This window comes from Beta vulgaris, chromosome 1 (genome assembly GCF_026745355.1).
Source record: "Beta vulgaris subsp. vulgaris cultivar EL10 chromosome 1, EL10.2, whole genome shotgun sequence".
Lineage (NCBI taxonomy): Eukaryota > Viridiplantae > Streptophyta > Magnoliopsida > Caryophyllales > Amaranthaceae > Beta > Beta vulgaris.
Window position 1 is genome coordinate 39995843 of NC_079202.1, and position 22473 is coordinate 40018315.

General features: G+C 36.4%; 2 protein-coding genes across 2 annotated transcripts; one reads left to right on the forward strand and one right to left on the reverse strand.

The window, feature by feature from the left end:
• Positions 1–4316: 4316 nt before the first annotated feature.
• Positions 4317–8471, forward strand: LOC104895227 (serine carboxypeptidase-like 42). Its single transcript, XM_010681681.4, has 10 exons — positions 4317–5099; positions 5618–5725; positions 5807–5899; positions 6015–6107; positions 6589–6674; positions 6781–7059; positions 7156–7289; positions 7559–7651; positions 7737–7854; positions 8052–8471. Exons 1-10 carry the CDS (start codon positions 4838–4840, stop codon positions 8217–8219), a joined length of 1434 nt encoding a protein of 477 aa, XP_010679983.2. The 5' UTR covers positions 4317–4837; the 3' UTR covers positions 8220–8471.
• A 4010-nt stretch (positions 8472–12481) lies between these two features.
• Positions 12482–13123, reverse strand: LOC125492645 (uncharacterized). Its single transcript, XM_048635300.1, has one exon. It carries the CDS (start codon positions 13121–13123, stop codon positions 12482–12484), a length of 642 nt encoding a protein of 213 aa, XP_048491257.1.
• Between the last annotated feature and the right edge of the window lie 9350 nt (positions 13124–22473).

The window sequence follows — 22473 nt, forward strand, 5'->3', positions numbered from 1 at the left end:
ACCCAACTAGAAACCACGCCTCCCCACCCCACCCACCCCACTGGAAACCCTTCCCCACTCTTTACGACAACCCCCAGCCTCACAGCCCCTCCCCCACCCACACCACTTGCCTCCCCCACCCCCAAACCCGGATTTCTTTGAACAATTGGTGCTTGATGATTAAGATGGAGATCAGAGAAATATTTTTGAATCCCAAAACTAAAATCCATAAAAAATTTGAATAAAATTTATACCGAAGTAGTAAGTGGTTCATGTTGTGGTCTCCCTCAAGTTTTACATGTTTTGCGCCGAGGGTGATGGAGGGATAGGGGTCATTCGCAGGGGGAGGGAGGGGTGGCAGGGAGTTTTGCACTGAGGGTGGTGGAGGGGTGGGGGAGTTTTGCACTGAGGGTGGTGGAGGGGTGGGGGAGTTTTGCACAGGGGGTGGTGGAGGGGTGGGGGTTATTCGCAGGGGGGTGGTTTTCGAGAGCAGGGGATATGGGTGGGTGGTTTGGGGGGATGGGGAGGTGGGTTTGGGGGGTAGAGGATGAGTGATGGTTGGTGGAGGTTTAAAGTTAATTAGGGATAATTAAAGTTAATTAGGGTTAATTAGATTTTAATAGAGTTAATTTGGGTTAATATGAATGATTTGGATGGAAACCTAACGAAGTTGACAGAAACTTAATGACAGGGGACTTTTAGGAATTTTTCCAAACCTCAGGGGTACCCGGTGAATATTGGAAAACGCGAAGGTACCAGGTGAATATTAAAAAAACCACAGGGGTACCTAGTGAAAAATCGTTAAATTAAATTAATATATTTTTATTTTATAAATGGTAGAGAGAGGTTAATATGGGTGAAGTTGGATGAGAGTTAAGAGAGTAGGAGTCGGTGAAAGGGGGGGGATATGGGGGTACTTAAAGAAAAAAATACGAACAATTTCAAGTAAATACGGACAATAAATAGTGATGGGGTTTTAAATGTATGAGAATGACGTGAGTATGATATTATTGAGAAGATATGACACATGATAGACTACAATTTTTGCCCATTAGAATATATCTTGATAGCTAAGTGATAGGTTTGTAGTGAGGTTGGAGTGATTCGAAAACATGACCTCATGGTTGGGATAATTGCAATTTAATCTAATTGGGATTATTATGACAAATCCTTCACTATAAAAATTAGGTTAATTTTTTAAAATGATAAAGGAAAAACTAGTGACTTAATATTTAACGAAAGATGTCATCTAAATAAAAAAGAGGTTAACTAATAACGAATAATTAACTAATGCATAAGTTTTCTTTATAGCTAGAGCTAAAAGGAAAAGAAGGTAACTTTTACTAAAACATGCTTTCAAAAAAAAAAAAAAAAAAAAAACTTTTACTAAAACATATTAATACCAAAAACAGTAAAAACTAGATATATAAGCAATTTTAAGTTATGTTCATAACCTCTCTCTCCATCTCTTCCCCACTCTCACTCTAAAGAAACCCTAATCTCATTCTTTGTTAAGGTACTGCCATCCATCTTACTATCGCTAAGGTCATGTTATCTTCACTCAGTCCTTGTTTGCCGAAACTAGCGGTTGCAGTAGCTGTTAGCTGTTCTAGTAGTTGTTCGCTAGTGAGGTAGTTGTTAGCAATTAGCGTTCGAAGTAGTTATTAAAAATACAAGTGATTGGCAAAAGTAGCTGCCATACTTGCAAAAAACAAAAAAGGACATATATTTACTTGTGGAATTATATATAACAATTTGAATAATTAGTAATTTAATAACTAAACTCAAATGATTATTTTTCAATGAAGCTTACATATAGAAGGATTATACAACTTTTACTACTTAAATAAACATATAAGTTTAGGATAGTTTTCCAACCCTTGGAAACTGGTCATCATTTATAAAACATACTTCCTCCGTTTTCTTTTGAAATACTAGAATTTTTTGCACGCGATGCGTGCTTGAATTTTTTTTCGAAACAGAAACTCGATTTTCTTTGGCATAAGAGTCAAAATTTGAACATTAGACATATGAAGTATAATTGTTTTTAGTTGCAAAATTTGATTGCTTTAGTTTCTGTCACTTAAATCTCTCACCATTCTTTTTGTTTGTTTTTTTTTTTTTTTTTACTTTTCAAAGTTAAATTCTATGAACAAAATAGAAATTTTATTGAATTTATTTATGATTTCTAATATTATAATTTTTTAGTTGATTTTTGAATTAAGTACAATACTTCATAAAGTGTAAAGAAAGTAGACACTTTGATTTCAAGTCAATTTTTTCAGAGGTTGTACGTAGTTTGTAAGTGAATTTTTAAGTTTTTGTAAATTTTTCTCATTTTAGTGATTTGCATAACGTAAATTATGCAATTTTATGATTTTAGTTGACTTGTGAGTGATTTTATAATTATATTTTTGATTTTTTGTTTGAATCCCCCTTTGATTTGTAAGTGAATTTGTAATTTAGAATGGGAAGGAGGTAACATAGTCTCTTCATTCGGGGACACCATAGCTCCCCCCCCCTTTCCCTTATATAATAGAGATATGTTGTACTTTAATTCTTGAATAATATTATTTTACATAAACCTTTTTACCTTGATAATTAATCGCTATTATATAATAGAGAAAAATAGGTCCAAATATATGTAAAAGTTTCATTATATATAGGAAACACTATAAAAAAGTAAATAATTTTTTTCCTTGTCTAACTTCTAAATTCTGATTTCACTACAAATACACCACTATTTTTTATCATGACCCACCATTAATTGTGAATGGTTCTTGAGAATATTGATTTGTAAGTAAATTTTTGTAAATATTTTTGTATGTATTGACGTTCTAGGTTATTAGCTAGTTTTAGTTTGTATGTTAATTTTAATTTAATAAAGTTTCATGATTATTTGAGTGATTTGCGTGATTTTTATAACGTGATTTTCTCAATTGTATGGTGAATTGTAAAGTTTCTTCTTTTAAGTGATTTGTGAGTGAGTGTTGTAAATTTATTTTAGGTAGTTTTCTTTGAGTGCCGATTTTGGATTTTGATATTCCCTTTGTAATTTAGAAAGGAAAGGGGGGCAAAATAGGCGTTTCAAAAGACGACACCATTGCTCCCCCTCCCCTTATATAATAGAGATATATGTAAACCAACGTCTTCTTTTTTTTTTGACAAGGTAAACCAACATCTTAATAATACTAATAATCATAAAAAAATGGCATATATCTTGTTTATAATAGCTAGTTTAACTTAGACACTTGTGAAATTTGGGTCATAAAATTATTTTAAAACTTTAACTAGCCCTTTTCTAAAAGAAAAAAAATTAACACGAAATGTCCCAAGTAGTCTAACTAATAAGCAATTCACCCAATACTTTATTTATAGATTTCTTGATAGTAGAAAAGGAACCAAAAGATGATCAAAAGCATAATGTAATGCAAGCTGTTAGCAAATGCTAGCTTATGTTTTTCAAACATTACCTATTCTAATGTTTTCTAAAAGCTACCCAAAAACTGCTCTAATTTCTACCCACTATCATAATTCATAACCGCTGCCTTGTCAAACACTTTTTCCCCCCAAATAGCATTTTAACATTGTCCAACCTTTACCCGCTACCTAAAACGCTAGTGTCAAACAGGACCTTAAATTAAAATAATATGGTCTGAATATCTTATGATATGGTATGATTTGATCTAGTCCGAATCTTTTTTTTTATTTGATCTGCTCTAGTATAATATCGTAATTCAATATAATTTGACCATAATATTACGCTAATATACAACTAAAACATATAACAAGAATGGTCTCAACATGTAGTTTTCTAAGTGTAAATTCATAATCTTTCCTCGTACAAAATTTAAAATGTTCAATAAGCTCCTAATTTAAAATGTTGAACAAGTTGCTAAAATAATACGAAAATAAAACCTAGTCTAACATGTAGTAGTAGACCCTGTTTTTTTAGACTTATTTTTAGTTTAGTTTAGTTCAATTCAATTCAGCGCAGTTCAATTTAATCAAAATAAGTTCAGTTCAGTTTAGCCAAAATAAGTTCAGTTCAACCAAAATAAGTTCAGTTCAGTTTAGTTCAGCAAAAATAAGTTTATTTCAGTTCGATTTATTTTTTATTATTATTTACTGATTATTATCGATTATTATAATAATTGTTATCGATTATTATAATAATTAATATTAATAATATTATGTTAATATAATTCAACACAGTTGAGTCCAGTTGAGTCAAAACAAGTTTGGAAGGATTGGGCTTAATGAATCTTACAGCTTATAGGGACAAATGACAATGGAAGTTTATAACGTTGTTTTATTCGAAACCTCCTCCTATCTCATCTCTATATCTCCGTCATCCATCTATCCTTTGATATCTAATTCCAAAAAGATAACAGCAGAAGGCCCCATTCTACTCAGCACTCAGCAGTCATCATCAACCAACTATCCTTCTATGCACTTTCTATCTTTACAAAAAGCTGAAACTAACATTAATTCTATGACGTGAAATTTTAAAATTCTCCTACACTTCAGATCTTTGCTTAAACAAACACACCCCTCTTCCTTTAATCATAAAAAGATAACCATCATTCACGTTTTTTTCCCCCTCACCAACATTTCAGTTATTATTTTCACTACACTTCCTTAAATTAAAGCAAAAAAAACACTTTCTTTTTGGTGTGACACTATATTTTATCTTCAAAAAAAAAAAAAAAAAAAAAAATTCTATCTTTACACTTGCATTTATTGCTTCAACTTTCAAGGACTTTATTACTAGTATAAGAAGAGGTGTGACTTGCATTTTTCCTCAAGAAAGTAGAATTAATTTGGCTTTTCCATTTTTTGTTGGAGGAGAGTAAAAATGGGGAGTAGGGTTTTTTGTTGTGGTGGTTTGTGGTTGTTGTTGGTGGTTTTAATGGTGGTAAATGGTTGTGGTAAAACAGTAAATGGGTATCCAATGGAGGACCTTGTGGTAAATTTACCTGGGCAACCAAAAGTTGGGTTTAAACAATTTGCTGGGTACATTGATGTAGATGTTAAAGCTGGAAGAAGCTTGTTTTACTATTTTGTTGAAGCAAAAAATGACCCTCATTCTAAACCCCTTACTCTTTGGCTCAATGGAGGTAAATTACACTACTATTAAGTTTTTTAGTCTTTTATAATAATAATAATAATAATTTGTTAATTTATCTAATTTAATATAGTACTATTATCTTTGAATTTTGCAATTTTTAGATTTTGAATCTCAAGTTGGTGCAGTAATCTATGTGTATATTTTGGTGGGGTGAAATCCAATGTTTATGTTGTTTGCTTCCTTCTAGGCGGGAGTGTTGTTACTTGTTAATGGTAACAATTTTTCAAATAATCAAATGGGTGTGTTTGTTTGAATAGGGAATGCCACTTCTGATTTGTTTGTATGTGCTTTTTATGTTTCTTTTTTTTTCTCTGAATTTTTTTGGAGCTTTATTGTTGTTACTGTTGTTTATCTGTACCTTTTTTTGGGTTTATATATGCATCAAAATGTGAAGTAACTATAATTTGAATGAAAGATTGTCAAATGCTTCATGTTATTGGAATTTCTGTTTATCAAAATTTTATGAAAAAGGACAGTGAAAGTTCAATGCAAATAAATAATTTGCAGGACCTGGTTGCTCTTCCATGGGTGGTGGTGCATTTACTGAATTGGGACCATTCTTCCCCAGTGGTGATGGTAGAGGCCTAAGGAGAAATTCAATGTCTTGGAATAAAGGTTGGAGAATCTTTGTTTTACTTCAAACTATGTTTTAGTTTTCAGAACTTTGTGGTTATACTGGTGTTCATTTGTTTGCAGCATCGAATCTCCTCTTCGTCGAGTCCCCTGCTGGAGTGGGATGGTCGTATTCGAACACATCGTCTGATTACAATACAGGAGATGCAGCCTCTGGTATGGACAATGTAGCATTTGCTCCTGGCCGAGTTTTGCCTTTGTATTGAAATTAATGATTTTGGAAATTGTAATGCTAGTTTCTGAATTGAATTTTCTTGACTTCTTTTGGCAGCTAAGGATATGCTCACATTTTTGGTGAATTGGTTTGAGAAGTTTCCTGAATTCAAATCTAGGGATCTGTTTCTTACTGGAGAGAGCTATGCAGGTTAGTTAGTGGTTAATTTTGCATCTAAAGAGAAAATTGATTGGTCTTTGTATCATTGAAAAACATAATTTCTTTGCTTGTATCTTAAAATTACTATTTGGATTTGATTTAATAGAGAAGGGTGATTAGATTATGATAATTCTGTTGTTGTAGTTGATTGGGATGCCGTCATTGTTTTTTCGACATGAAAAAAAAATATGTTTCAGACAAATTAAATTTTAGTTAAGCTTAAATAGGTTTCAAGAAGTTTAAGTAACTTTATTTGGTTTCGATGAAGGCTACCAAAGTTCAAATCACTACTACAATAAGTTCATAGGTTTAAATTACAATTTTTCAGGTGAAATGAGCAAAGCCGTAGCATAACCATACCAAGATTCTTGATTCTGTTTAAAGCTACTAGCTTGGTCGTTATTTTTCTGCCATATCCCTTTTTACAGCTAGATTTGTGAATTCTGTGTCTTTGTGGATGTGTGTACTGCAGGGCACTACATACCACAACTTGCGGTTGCTGTGTTAGATCATAATGCTCATTCTAGGGCTTCCAAGATGAAGTTGAAAGGAGTTGCTGTAAGTACTGGTCTTTCTTGAGTTTTTTTGTGATTATTAGTATGTTTCTTCATAGTTAAATTTACAGTGTAAGTAATCTGTTTTGCTTTCTTATTTCTTGATTCAGATTGGGAATCCACTTCTCAAACTTGATAGGGATGTTCCAGCAACATATGAGTACTTTTGGTCACACGGAATGATATCTGATGAAATTGGCCTTAGCATCATGAATCAATGTGATTTTGAAGACTATACATTTGCAAGTCCTCATAACGAATCCGATTCTTGCAACAATGCAATCTCACAAGCAAACAGCATAGTTGGCGACTATATAAATAACTATGATGTCATCCTCGATGTGTGTTATCCATCTATTGTGGAGCAAGAATTGCGGTTGAAAAAAATGGTAAATAAAACATTGGTGAAGGAAATTTGGATAAAATAACATTACAAAGAGATTGATTTTTGTTCTTAAATGTGAGTTTCTTTTTTTCATCTTCAGGCTACTAAAATGAGTTTGGGAGTTGATGTTTGTATGACTTATGAAAGGAGATTCTATTTCAATCTTCCTGAAGTACAGAAAGCACTCCATGCAAATCGGACTAATCTGCCTTATGAATGGTCTATGTGCAGCAGGTACATAACAATATGATACTACTCCGTCTGCTTATGATGATAAAGTTTTGTAGCTATACTTTTATAAGTGTGCCAATTTAGAAATTTCTCGAGTGGCTTGTTTTTGAGATCTGTAGGTATTTACTAAGTGAATTTTCCAACATAATTATACTAATTTCAATACTTTTAACAATAAGATACAGATTATAGTAGTAGTAACTTTTTTGGAATTGCATGATATATTCCACAAGATCCATGTCAATCATTTCTGACTGTTTTTTGTTCTACAGCATTCTGAATTACAGTGATAATGATGGTAGCTTGGATATGCTCCCTCTCCTTAAAAAGATACTTTCGCATCATATCCCTATTTGGGTTTTCAGGTATTACTTTATGAAACTTGTGAAGACATTTTCTAAGGAAATTACTAAGAATTAAAATGTCTTAAGCATCTGTGACACTGTGCAGTGGAGACCAAGATTCCGTCGTACCACTGCTTGGCTCACGTACCCTTGTTCGTGAGCTTGCTCATGACCTCAAATTCAAGGCCACTGTCCCCTATGGAGCTTGGTTCCACAAAGGACAGGTAAACTGTTGATGCATTACATCTGCTTTATCTCCTCCTTTTCCTGTTCCCACATTAAGGTTCTAATTTGTTGGTTTTCGCTTATGGAAATTGAATCTTACTTATTACAACTGATTTTTGCTTATCAAAACTACTGAAAAAGACAGGATCTAAGCAAGCATTTTTTTTTGGGATTATAACGCTTGACCTAATTACAGGTTGGAGGCTGGGCAACCGAATATGGAAACTTACTGACGTTTGCTACTGTGAGGGGTGCTGCACATATGGTACCTTACACACAGCCATCAAGGGCTTTGCATCTCTTCAGTTCGTTTATTCGAGGGCGAAGGTTGCCGAGCACAACTAAATCATCCATGGGTGACTAACTACACTAGAAACTGGTTCATTTCTGCGTGTTCAAGAATTGCCGCCTGCAAAACTGTAATAAAGAGGATAGTTTTAGATGATTAGTGGTGAAAGGATAGAACTTAGGATAATGAGAATTTTCAACAATTTTATCCTCAAGAATTGAGGGCATAGATATCATCTGTCATTTGAGTGTTGGAATCAGGTTCAAAGGAACCAGATTCTTGTAATCGAGGATTGCAAGTTATAAAAAGTTTGACTATTGTTCTGCAGATTTTTTATCGAAAATCATATACAATGCTCAAATATACTTTCTCTGTTATCTCAGAAAGCTCACATAAAAGAGGGTAGTGTTTAACTTGTTTTAATTTAGAACGGAGGAAGTATTTGTTCAAAGAAGACCCGTTTTTAATGTTTGTACAGAAAAGATGTTGAATAAGCAGCATATGTTGACCATCTCTGGTTGGCTTGTGCTGTTGTGCATAATAAACAACATATATCTTACTGTATTTCCCTCCTTCGTCGCAACTGCTAGCAATACTAATACAAGTTATTCGATTCAACTTACTCATCATAGCCCGCCTAGCTTAGTTGGTAGAGCGCAACACAGGGTATATCCCACCACTCTCCATGGGTGGTTAGCATTATAAAAAATGGGTGGTTGTGGTCGTGGGTTCGATTCCCACGGCGGGCACTTCCTTTTTTTTTTCTTTACCATATTTTCAGGTCTGAGTAGAACACTTTAAGTTACACCATCTATCATCTATGGCTTGTCAACTTCTTGATGAGAAAGTTTGTAGCTTTGGCGTGAATAAATAGATAATGCCTTTATTGTGAACCGCAGTTCTATGTATAGTTGAACGCATTCAATTCAAGTCAAAGCACTATAAACATGAGTGTACCTAACATCTTCAAAAGGAGGAAAAAAAAAAAACTAACATCTTCCAAGTTCTAAATGAGCGAAAAAACGGGACATTATATCCCTTTTTATGAAACATTATTTCTCCCCGGCTCCTCTCCATCTCCCAAGTCCCAACCTCACACCCCTATTGGGATGGGTAGAATTTATTGTATGATCTTAGAACATTTCTTAATATTTTTGAGGCCCCTCAACCATCCATTAAAATAACAAAAAATTGCGTGTGGATAATTTTGAAGATATTTTTTTTGTCTACCTTGTACATAATCTACCTGTTAAATATAAACATTAATAATTGACGAGGTCAACTTAACAGTGTTAATAATTTTTAATTGTTTATTTTTAGTGAGTAGCTTACCTTACGGATAGATGTATCAATTTACAGAAAATTTGTAACCGAATTTTTTTTTTTGATAGTTAATCATGCCATTTCATTAATCAATCAAGGAGAAACAAAAACCTCTAAACTCATGCAGGGTATTCCTTCCAAAGAATGAAACTTTTATAGTGCTTTGGCACACCCTGGATTGAGGAAGTAATTGTTTGCATCCAAAAAGATTACAACCTTTAGTTTAGCATACAAAGAGTAACAAAGGCACGAAATTACAACAAATGATTCAACATATAAAACAACATTAAATCAAGACTTCTATGGCTAGTAGCTAATGAGCAAAAAACAACTGACTATCCGACTAACTGATCTGGGGCCCTAGCTGCTTCAATCATGCTTAGATCCACGCAATAAATTCTGAATTGCGATGAAGTCCTTGTTTAGCCATGAAATCAGCCACAAAGTTGGCATTCTTGCGTTTATGAATGATTGAAATCTTCAAACCCCTCTTACATGCGTTTCTTATGAAGTTTAGATGGTAGTTCATGTTCCAAGGTCCACCACTCTAACTATTGCACCATAGAATTGCATTCGACGAATCCGTTTCAAGAATTATGTTGCATCTTTTCGTGGCATTAGATGCTAAGGAAATGGATATTGCGCGATGAATGACCAAGAATTTTGCACAATTAATTTCAATGAATGGAATTGAGGACGAGAATAAACACATGAAATTTCCTTGATGATTTCGCAGTACCCCACCTATGGCGGAGCACAATTATGAGATGTTTACGGACGCGTCCACATTCCACTTGACGTGGTCAATATCAAGTGGAATCCATAACTCTTGAGGAACAGAAATAGAGGCAACATTCAAAGGTGAGGATTTGCAGCTCTATTCCAAGCAAGATGGATTTCGTTGAATATCCATCCGTGAGTATGAAAAATTATCACACCAACCAGTTATCCACCACCCTAATCTGAGAAGAATGAGATCTTTGAGATTGCTCAAGATGTTTGATAATCTCTAAATATGCGCAAATTTCTTTCTTTCCACACCGTCCATATTATGATAAAAAAACAAGCAACCCATACCTTTTTAAAGAAGGCGGATTTTTTCGGGTATTGCCAGTTTGCCACTAATCAAATGCTTCTCGTGGGCTACTTGGGAAAACCCATTTAACGTGCAACAAGTCGAGCCACCATGACCAAAGTTGCTGAGAGAATAGGTAGTGTAGTAGGAGATGAGAGCTTGTTTCATGTGTTGAAGAGCATAATGGACATACATCGGATTCCAGAGGGATGATGCCAAGGGATGCCAGTTTGCTTCGGGTGTGAATCTTCCCAAGTAGGGCAGTCCACACAAACACTTCGATGCGATGAGGTACAAGGCCACACCACAAGCCTTTAATTGCATCTTGTTGTGGGAGTGGGCCAAGCTTATCAAGCGCAAAGGTAATTGATTTGGTAGAGAAGTCCCAGATTTGTTGTAGGCCATATCAACATGTCTTTTGTTTCATGTGTAGGGCATACTTAGCGTAAAAGATTGTATAGGTTCGACTTTTCCACCAAGTCTCGTGGCCTCAAGAATCTTTGCCATTTAAAACTCCAAATCAAATTATACCCTTCCCAAAAACCTTGTGACTCAACATTGGTGTTTTTGTTCATTGTCATTGAGAATAATATTGGAAACTACTTTTTTAATGGAGTTGTATTGAGCCATGGATCATGCCAAAAAAGCGAAGTGGTGCCACTTCCAATATTTTTCCGGATGCCATTTATCACGATAGACTTTACCGCCAAATTGCTGAAAATTGCTAAGCATATTTGCCTCCATGGTCCCCCGGAGGAGGGGATGGACAAGTCCGAGATAGAGAATGCCTGAGGATACTTGTATTTGTCTCGGATGGCTTGGCTCCAAAGAGAACAGGGATCATGGAAGAATCTCCATATCCATTTGCACAACAAAGCAAGATTTTTGTGAATTATATTACCAATGCTTAAGCCACCAAGCGTTTTTGGTAATTGAATGATTTTCCATGATACACAAGGGGAATTTTTCTTTTCTCCATGCTTCCACTCCACAAGAAAGCACGAGTTATCTTGTTTATTTTTTCAACAACACCTTTCGGTACTGGAAAGAGGGATATGAAATAGAGAAGGAGATTCGATAATGAGGATTTGATGAATGTAATCCTTCCCCAATATATTGACAACATCTTTCCTCTACAAGTTGCGAGTTTTTTGACAACTTTTCTATGATAGGATCCCATGCTTTGATCCGAGAGAGGTTACCTCCGATAAGCAAGCCTAGGTATGTGGAATTCACTTGAAGCTCCGATGCTTGGTGAAATAATATGAGGGCTTGCTTGATGTTTTTTAGATATGCAAGGCTTGCATCACTAAAAATGAGAGTGTCGTCGGCATATTGTAAGTGAGTGATCATTAGGCCATTCTTGCAAATTTTAACTCCTTTCCACAAGTTCAATCTTGTCGCCTTTTTCATCATTTGATTCAAAGCTTCAACAATTAGCACATATAGAAAAGGAGAGAGGGGATCACCTTGTCTGAGCCCTCTTTGTAGATTGAAAGGACAACTAGGGGAGCCATTTATTAAGATTGTGTCGATGCCGTTGAGACACATGTCATAATCCATTTGCACCATAGAGGAGGAAAGTTCATTTTTTCGAGGATCCATTGAAGAAAGCTCCGTGATACACTATCATAAGCTTTGTAAAAGTCCAATTTGAGGAGAGTCGCGTCGAGGCCCCTTTTCTTGTATGAGTCAATTACTTCGCTAGCAACTAGTGCACCATCTAGAATTTGACGCCCTCAATGTATGAGGATTGGAGGGGGCTAACAAGATCACTCATCACTCCTTGGATTCTTCTTGCCATAAGTTTTATAGTTATTTTACATATGCACCCAACCATGCTAATTGGGCGATAATCCTTGAAACTCAAAGGATTGATGATTTTTGGAATAAGTGCAATGTATGCCACGTTGCTGCCACGAGGAAATTGTGCTTTGGCCTAGAATTCGTGAACAATCTTGTACATATCTTCCTTGATGATGTCGCATGCACTTTTGACGAACTTGAAACCGTCAGGCCTCGGAGCCTTGTTTGAGTCACAAGATGCCACTGCAGCATCAATCTCTTCATTAGAGAATGGTTGAGTAAGGGATGTTGCTTGCTCGTGTGACAGTTGATTGAACTGAAGATCTTCGAATACTGGTCTGCTTGCAAAATTGTCTCTGAAAATATTCTTGAAGAAATTAACTGCTTCAGATTTTATTCGAGAGGGATCATTCATCGTTTCACCATCAGTGTCAATGCTGCCAATTGTGTTTTTTCGCCTCTTATTGGAGGCCACATCGTGAAAGAATTTTGTGTTGCGGTTGCCTTCTTTGAGCCATCGGGTTTGGGAGTTTTGAGCCCTGTACAACTCTTTTCTTTTTATCCACTGCCACAAATCAGTTTGAGCCTGTTTTCGAAGTTCTAGTTCTTGAGAATCAAGATCTCTCTCATTGCTCAAGTCATCAAAGTGTTGTATCGAGTTTTCCAGTTTCTTGATGTTGCCGTCTATATTGCCAAACTCATTGTAATTCCACACCTTTAAACTTCTTTTTAACATTCTGACTTTGTCAGATATGTGATGGTTTGTTGCATTCATCCATGAGTTCTTTATAAAATTCATGCATTTGGAGTCCGTGAGCCAACAATAAGAAATCGAAACGACTTCGGTCCCCTATTCTTTGCTTGAGAGTGGACTAAAGAGGACAATGATCCGATAATCCCCTTTGAAGAAGAGACAGTTTCATAGATGGGAACGTAGCAATCCATTTTGGGTTCACGGTTAACCTATCAAGATTGCTCTTTGAGTTTCCCCAAAACGATGTGAATCATCCACTTGTAGATGGTATCTCAAGTAAGTGAGTTCCTGCATAAAATTTTTAAGATTGTCAATGCCTGTTTGAGAGAAAGTATGACTACCTCGATCAGTTACGTTCAAAATTTCGTTGAAATCTCCAATAATGAGGCGTGGACGAGGGTTGGATTATTGAAAGTTTGAGATTTCACACCACACTTTTGCTCTCTATGATACATCGCAAGGATTGTATATGTTGATCAATGTACAATCAAGCTTGAGCATTGGGAAAGTTCCACTAATTTCAACCCAATGTCGAGTCACCATGTGAGAATTGATGGTGAATATGGATTTGATCCATATGAATAGTATTCCCCCTGGATTGCCAATTGACGGACTGAAAAGCCACTCTATGTCATCTGATTTCCAACATGTGCGAACCATTTTCTGATTGATATCTTCCATTTTTGTTTCTTGAATGAATACAAAAGTTGGATCATGAATTGAAATCAGTTTTCTAAGTGAACTTCTCTCTGCCCTTGCATTGATCCCACACATATTCCATGATTTGACATTTTGCAACTATTTGTCATGGAAGTTTTTGATAAGGACTTAGAGAAGATTGTCCTCCCAATTTTATCTCTGATTGCACAACACTGCCTCTACTCTAGTTCTTAGCTCTGATGTTGGACCATCAAAAAACAGGCCCAATACTTTGGCCATATTAATGACGTCATCAACTCGAATCAAATTGGATATGTTGTCGGAGGGCAGAAAGGGGGGGGGGCAGTGGTTCCCAGTGAGAGAGGATTGTTTCAGTTTTTGTTTTTTCCAGTTTCTTTTTTCTTTTTTTCTCTTTTTCAAGTTTTGTTTGGGCTGGTATGGTGTCTTCAAATCCTGGTGGGAAGAGGGGCCAAGAGCTGGAAGATAATCCCAGTTTTGAGGCAGACGATGATTTGGCTTTATTTGGCCTTAGCAAGGGCCTAAATTTGTTTGAGGTTTAGACTGGTGAAAGAGGGGATGTGGAGTTGGGAATTTTCGGTTTTGGGACTTTTGGCTTTGGACTGATCATTTTGTGGGAATTTGTGTGGTTCACATTTTGTGTTAAATGTTGTGGTTGGTAGGCCAACGTATTTTCTAGGTTTTGAACTGATGTTTCATAAAAGACCAATTTTGTTTTTTCGGTTATTTCACCAAATACCCCCGACAAAAAAAAAATTCACCATATACCCTCAATGTTTCAGATATTCACCATATACCCCTGACTTTTCAAAACTGTGCACCATATACCCATTTTTAACGGACGTTAAGTCGCCGTTAGTTTTATTTACGATTTTGCCATTATTAACCCTAAATCCTAATTCTAATCTAACCTTAATCCTAACCCTAATCTAACGCTTACCTACCTCACCCAACCCTAACCCTAACCCAGCCCAACACCCCTCAACCCCAGGCCCAACCCCCAACCCAGCCCCACCCCTCCCCCTCCACCGCCGCATCCCCCTTCCTTCCACCGCCGACCTCCCTTCCTCCCCGACATCATCCTTCCCTCTCCCCCTCCCCCTCTTCGTTGACCATCACATCAACTGTTTGCGCAGGGTAGTCGGTTCGCGCAGGGTCGTCGGTTCGCGCAGGGCGGTTGGTTCGCGCAGGGTGGTCGGTCCGCGAGGGTTATCGGTTTTTCGCGCAAGGGGGGATTTTCGCGGGGGCTGGGTTAGATTTCACCACATGGTAGTCGGATTTTCGCACAGGGGCGGGGGAGTCGACGGTGAACGAAGAGGGGTGGGGGGACTCCGGTGCAGAACGAAGAGGGGGTGGGGGACTCCGGCGAAGAACGAAGAGGGGGTGGGGGACTCCGGCGCAGAACGAAGAGGGGGTGGGGGACTCCGGCGCAGAACGAAGAGGGAGGGTGAGGGTGGCGAACAGACGCGCAGGGAGAGGAAGGGTGGCCGGCACGCGCAGCGAGGTGCGGTGGGGTGGGGAGGCCGGCCAAACATCGACGGTGGGGGAGAGGGAGGGTAGAGGCTGGGGTGGTGGAGGGAGGGGTGGGGGTGGGGGCTGCCAAGGGTTGGGTTAGGGTAAGGGGGAGGGTTTAGGGGTAGGATTAGGGTTAGATTAGGTTAGGTTTAATTAGGATTAGGGTTAATGATGGCAAAATTGTAAATAAAGCTAACTGTGGGTTAACGACAGTTAGGCAAAAGGGTATCTGGTGCGCGTTTTCGAAAACTCAAGGGTATACGGTGCATTTCTGAAACATTGAGGGTATATGGTGAATTTTTTGATTTGTCGGGGGTATTTGGTGAAAAAACCGTTGTTTTTTTGTGATTTGTTTTTTCTGGTAGTTGGTAATTGGACTGAGGCGTATTGCATTGGGACACATCAATTTGTGGGGAGTTTTTCAGCTTTTTTTTGGTGTGACGTTTTGGCTATCATGGGATGGGGAGGTTCAAGAAAATAGTGGGCACGATTTTCCAATTTTTTATTGCTGTTAATCATATACTGCTCATTTGAAAAAACGACTTTTCCTTTTCTCAACATCAACATAATAAGTGACGTCATGATTGGACTTGGAGATGACAACTGATGATTTGTTGATTTTTCTTTTGGACTGACATGATGTGTACTTTGCATGAGCATGATGATTACCTGCAGTGCTGCTGTTTCTCTAATATGTATATTGGACAGTCCACTCCATCAATGCCCATGGATATTTTAGTATTGACATCAAATAGGTAGTCAGTGATAATGAGCATATTTGCACAATCAACATTTTTGTAATTCATTGAAATGACCTTGCACAACAAGAATCCGCGTTTTTCCCGACGGATTTTACCGTCGGCCAAGTTACCCGTCGGTAAATTTTAAAATTACCGACAGATATTTTCGACGGCCGAATTACCGACGGGTGATTGAAATTACTGATGGGTTGTTGTTTTTATCGGTAATTACCGTCGGATTAAATTTATTAACGTTGGTTAAACCGTCGGTAAGTAGATGTGAATTAATCAAAAAAAAAAAAATTACCGATGGACAATTGATATTACCGATGGCCAGCCCGTCGGTAAATCAGATCTAATTAAATTCCCAAATTCGACAACTTCAGTCCATCACTCTCATTCGAATTAAACCACTCATGACGCAAATCTAATCACTCTCACTGCGACGCCGTCGTCGCCACTCTCACTCGGTTGTACTCTCGCCGCCGCCGACGACTCCCTCGCCTTTGCTCTCTCTCTCTTCGCACTCATCTTTGTGTTCCGTTGCTGTCTCTCTCTCTTCTCACTCAGCCTTGGCTTGCCGCGCATTCACCGCTGACCACCTCGCCGCTAAGCTGCTACCGCTGTCCTCTCACCGCTGAGCTTCCCCTTTGCTGCTGCTGTTGCTGTTGCTTCATTTTTCAGGTTGATTTTCTCCTTTTTTTCTAACCTTTTTTTTGTGTAATTAATTAATTAATTTTGTTGTTGAATGAATTATTTGCATGGTATAATTGTATGTTATTTGTTATTGTGAATGAATTACTTGTTATTGAATTATATGGTATGATATGCTAATTATATAATATAATTTGTTGTTGAATTATATGAAATAATTGTATGTTAAATTATATGATATGACTTGTTGTTTAATTATATTATATGATATGATAATTTTTTGTTTAATGAATTATACTATATTTGCTAATTTTTATGTTCCATTTGTTAAAATTATTATTATTATTGTTGTTGGTATTGTTGGTTTTCAAGTTAAGATATGTAGGTAGAGAATTTCTATTTATTAGTTCCACTCAGGGACAAAATCATATGGGATTTAATTGTTATGTAAAGCAAACAATAACTTTTAACTAGTAGGATTATATAAATTCTTATGTACAAAACGTCCAACGTTACACAACACATTAATTTAAAAGATAATTAATTTTTGGTTTTATAAAGTATACGATTATTTTTAAAAGTGTATGATTTTTGTTCTAAGTGTATGAATTATACTAAAGTATATGATTATGATTAATGTATCATTAAAGATTATGATTAAATAATATATATGATTTCAGTATATGATTGAAGATTATGTTATAAATTGATTATCATTATAGTACATGATTATGAGAAGATTATGATTAATGTATATGATTATGATTAAAGTGTATGGTATTATGAATATATGATTATGATTAAGATTGAAGTCTTTTCTATATGATTAAATTATGTGATTATATGATTATGAGTTTTAAGTATAGGAATATAAAGTATTCAATTTTAGAAATAACATATACAACACATCAATTTAAAAAAGATAATGACTTTTTGCTTATTTTAAGTATATGCTTGTTGTTTAAACTGTATGAATTATTCTTAAGTATCATTATTGAGAAGTATATAATTAAAGTATATGATTATGATCATAGTATGATTAAAGATTATGATTAATAAATATGATTGAAGATTATGATTATAATTTGTTTATGATTATCTTACATGATCATGAAAAGATTATGATTATGATTATGATCATGATTAAAGTATGATATTAATTAAACTATGATATTATGAATATATGATTATAATTACGATTGAAGTATATGGTTATATGATTAAACTATATGACTATATGATTATGACTATAAAGTATAGAAATTTGAAGTATTCAATTTTAGAAATCACATGCACAACACATCAATTTAAAAAAGAAAGTGCAGCAGATCAAGTTAAGTTACAAGAACCCTAAATGCTTATAATAATTGACATTTTTGGCCCCCAAGTAACTTGTGTTTCATGTGTTTTGCTTGATTGCGCCTAGAATGATTCTTGCAAGTCTTGGAAAGATGAAATGCACCATAAATGACATGTTGAAAGCTTAGAAACAAGAATTAGGTCGAATGGTAAAAGATTGGGAACGAAAGAACCAAAACAAGCCATTTTTGGCCCCAAAGTAACTTGTGATTCATGTGTTTTGCTTGATTGCTCTTGGAATGATTCATGCAAGTCTTAAAAAGCATAAATGTACCATAAGTGACAAGTTTAAAGCTTAGGAATAAGAATTAGGTTGAATGGTAAAAGATTGAAAACGAAAGAACCAAAACAAGTCATTTTTGGCCCCCTTTGTCATGTGGGTCATGTGTTTTGCTTGTTTGCGGCTAGATTGATTAATGCAAGTCTTAAAAGCGCAAATGCACCATAAATGACATGTTTAAATCTTAGAAACAAGAATTAGGTTGAATGGTAAAAGATTGGGAACGAAAGAACCAAAATAAGACATTTTTAGCCCCCAAGTGACTTGTGTTCCATGTGTTTTGCTTGTTTGCTCTTGGAATGATTCATGCAAGTCTTAAAAAGCAAAAATGCACCATAAATGACATGCTTAAAACATAGGAATAAGAATTAGATTGAATGGTCCTATATTGGGAAAGAAAGAACTAAAGCAAGCCTAAATAATACCCTTTTTTACTTGCGTTTGAAGTCTTTTGCTTGTATGCCCCTAGAATGAATTCATTCAAGTCTTAGAAACCTCATATGCACCAAAAATGACATGTTTAAAACTTAGAAACAACAGTTAGGTTGAATGGTAAGAGAGTGGGAACGAATGAACCAAAACAAGCCAAGACATGCCCACGGTGACTTGTGTTTGATCCATCATGCTTTTTCACTTGCGTTTGATGTCGTGCTGATACAATATACAATATATTATACTAACTGAATTTTTGCAGGCCGCATATGACAAAAAATTTCAGAATGTCAAGCAAGCGGAACTCAGAAAGACCCGAACCAAATATTCTTAGAGACTGTTGGTGGCAGGAAAAAGGGAAGAGTTTTGGGTCTTGGTACGAGTGCAAATGATCTTTACTTTGAGAGGTTATCGAGGTGTGGACACTCCTCTTCTTTGAATTGCACTCCATCCATGATTTCTCATCTTTCTGTGCGCCTCGAAGAATCTGAGCGGAAAAGAGAAGAGATGGAAAGAGAGCGACTCGAGGCAGAGAGAACGCGAATGCAAAAGGAAGCTAAGAGGAAAGAGAAGAAGAATTAATGGAGATGAAGAGGGCATTGGAGCGCTACAATCGGATGTTTAGTCAGTGTTGCGACTTCTTTCCTTTCACTCAGGACCCTGGCGACGACCCGGGCAGCGGTGGCGGAAACGGATCCACATTTGTTGTTTAGATTTGTCTAAGACTTGTATTTTGTACCTATTGTCAATGTACTAGAACATGGAAGATGAATATTTATATATTATGTCGGATATTAATCAATATTAACTAGGATAGTATTTGATATTTCTATAAACTACAAGCAGGTTATTCTATAAACTACAACGAGCATGGAGAATTGAGCTTGGATCATATGTATGCATTATGTATATTATATTAAAAAATGTACAGGTTCCAAAATAAAATGTTTAACAGGGAAAAAAAAAATTCAATAGAAAATATCGACGGATCTGTCCTTTTGTAAAAGTCTGCGACGGTGATGTCTGTCGGTAAAAGCAGGCGGTTATGTAGAAAAAAGTCAATTTGCCGACGGATACAACCGTCGGTAATTATTTTCGACGGGCTTATCCGTCGGTATCTAGCGTGGGGTTTGCCCGAGGGTAATTTACGATGGAAGGAATCCGTCGGTAATTGGTGACGGTCCAGGTTCTCCGTCGGTAATTTGTGACGAACAATTTTTCCGTCGGTAACTAAAAAAACCAACGGTAATAATTACCGACGGCTTATCCACCCTATAAGAGGGACTCCATAATAATTTTCTGAATTACCGACGACTAATTTTCTGACGATCAGTCACCGAATTACGGAAAAGGGTGATTTTCTTGTTGTGTTGCATAGAATACTGCCAATATCATAAAAAGTTTCATAGCACCACCCTATAAGAGGAACTCCATAGATGTTTATCCAGGTCTCTCTCCACAAAGACCCACTGTGTTTGTTGACATTTCGTAATCCCATGTACCATCTCTTAAGCCACCTACTTTCAATCATTAACTTCTTCTCTTCAAATGTATGAAAGGTGATCAAGTGTTGCATCCCACCCATCGACTTAATTGAAAGACAATTGGCCCCCTCTGAAAGTATGTGGTAGAGTATAACCTATGCAGAATGAGAAGATATTGCGATTGCTATAACACTCCTTGAGAGCATCTCATTATTATCATCACATTTTTTTCCTAGCAAAGTTGCAGCAAGGTCTCCTTGAACTTCTATTTCAATGAGAGATTTTCTAATTCTCTCAATGTCTTCTCCCAAGACTCTAAAGCTCATGACTCTGTGGCCTAAGGGATTTGGTTTGGTGAGATTAGGTGTTGGTAGGGATTCATCAAAGGGAAAGGTGGCTTGTTTGGGTCGAAGTTTTGTTGTTTTGTATGGGGTTGTTTTTTCGGAGGTTTGGATTTGTTGTTTTCATTTATAGGTGGTTTGGGATTTGCTACATCTTTGTAAGAGTGATTGTCCCTTGAATTGCTATTGAATTCTTTTGGTTTTGTTTGATGGGGTTTTTGAAATTGGGGGGGGGGGATTTTGTGTGAAAGGTTTTGGTTGATTTGGTAGGGTTTGTGGTTTGTTGTACTTTGCAGGATATAGCAATCATCTTTAATTCCTCAACTCTTTGCCCATTTTCGTCTCGAATTGCTGTGTTGAGCGATTGTGGGTAGTAGTATTGTACGAAAGCAAATTTGTAATTCGGGTTCTTTTGGGTTGTGGGTATGGTTATGTTTTCAATTGCTCCATGCTTTCTGAAAATTTGGGCAAGATCTGAGATGGTTATGATTGTGGGAAGGTGGTTTATGAAGCATGTTCTAGCCGCTTGGATGCGTTTGGGTTTTGGTTTCTTCTTGCTAACGAGTGTCCATTGCCCTTTATTGTTTCTCTCACTATAAACTCTCTTTTTCTCTCTCATCCTTTTCTAACACTCCACTTTATTATATAGATTTGTAACCAACTCATATCATTATGATTTGAAACACATCATTCACGAGTCCAATTGCTAATCTATAATCACTCATCTCAGTGCACAATCAGTTTATTTTACGAATTTTAGATACCATTATTCATCATGCCCTTGCTAGTAGTAGATTTTTCATTATGTTAAGTGGTCATGTTAGAAGGGTCGGCAATTATGTGGCACGCCACTTAGTATTATTTATAGGTATTGAACATATGCGAATTCCCATTTTTTGTTGGAGATAATTGTAGAAAAATCCAGATATTGGAAGAAATAAAACACTCTTTACTATTAATGGTTCAACTAGACTGTGACAGTTCCAATTATTTTTCCATTAAGCACCTGATGGTAAGAAAGATGTGGAAAAGATATAAGGAGAAGATTCTAGCAAATGCCAAAAAAAAAAAATCTAAGGAAATCACTAACCTATATATGACAACTAAAAATAGGTGCATGGTGCAATTTTTTTTTTTTTTAAGTTGCTAAGAATTAAAATCAAGGAACCTTATTGAATTGGTACCTCGCACAGGTATAACCTTGCAGGTCAGACTCCTTGGAGAGAGGAGGGATGGTAAGGAGAACCTCCTCCCAAGAAGCCCCTGGTGGAATTTGATCCCATGATCTTGAAGTCATGAAGCCAAACCTTTACTACTAGACCAAAACTTGCTTGGTTGGTGCATGTTGCAATTAGATCGTGATGTAGAAAAGTAAAGTAATATAATCTATCAAAGTGTAGAGGTAGATGTGAAGAGTGGGTACCTCGCATAGGTATAACCTTGTAAGTCAGACTCCTTGGAGAGAGGAGGGATGGTAAGGGGAACCTCCTCCCAAGAAGCCCCTGGTGGAATTTGATCCCATGATCTTGAAGTCATGAAGCCAAACCTTTACTACTAGACCAAAACTTGCTTGGTTGGTGCATGGTGCAATTAGATCGTGATGTAGAAAAATAAAGTAATATAATCTATCAAAGCGTAGAGGTAGATGTGAAGAGTGGGTTGAGCCATGAGCCCATGAGCTCAACTAAACTTATACACTCTCACATAATTGGGGGTGAAACATGAGCTCACCATACACAAACGAGTGAGAGAGATACGTGAGACATGAACTCTAAAAAAAAAAAGAATACGAGAGTTGTTTTTTTACATGGGTATGGAACAAATGTCCCACTAAAAACATTGTTATATAATTTGCGTTATATTTATTTGTAAAATGTATTGCACTGTC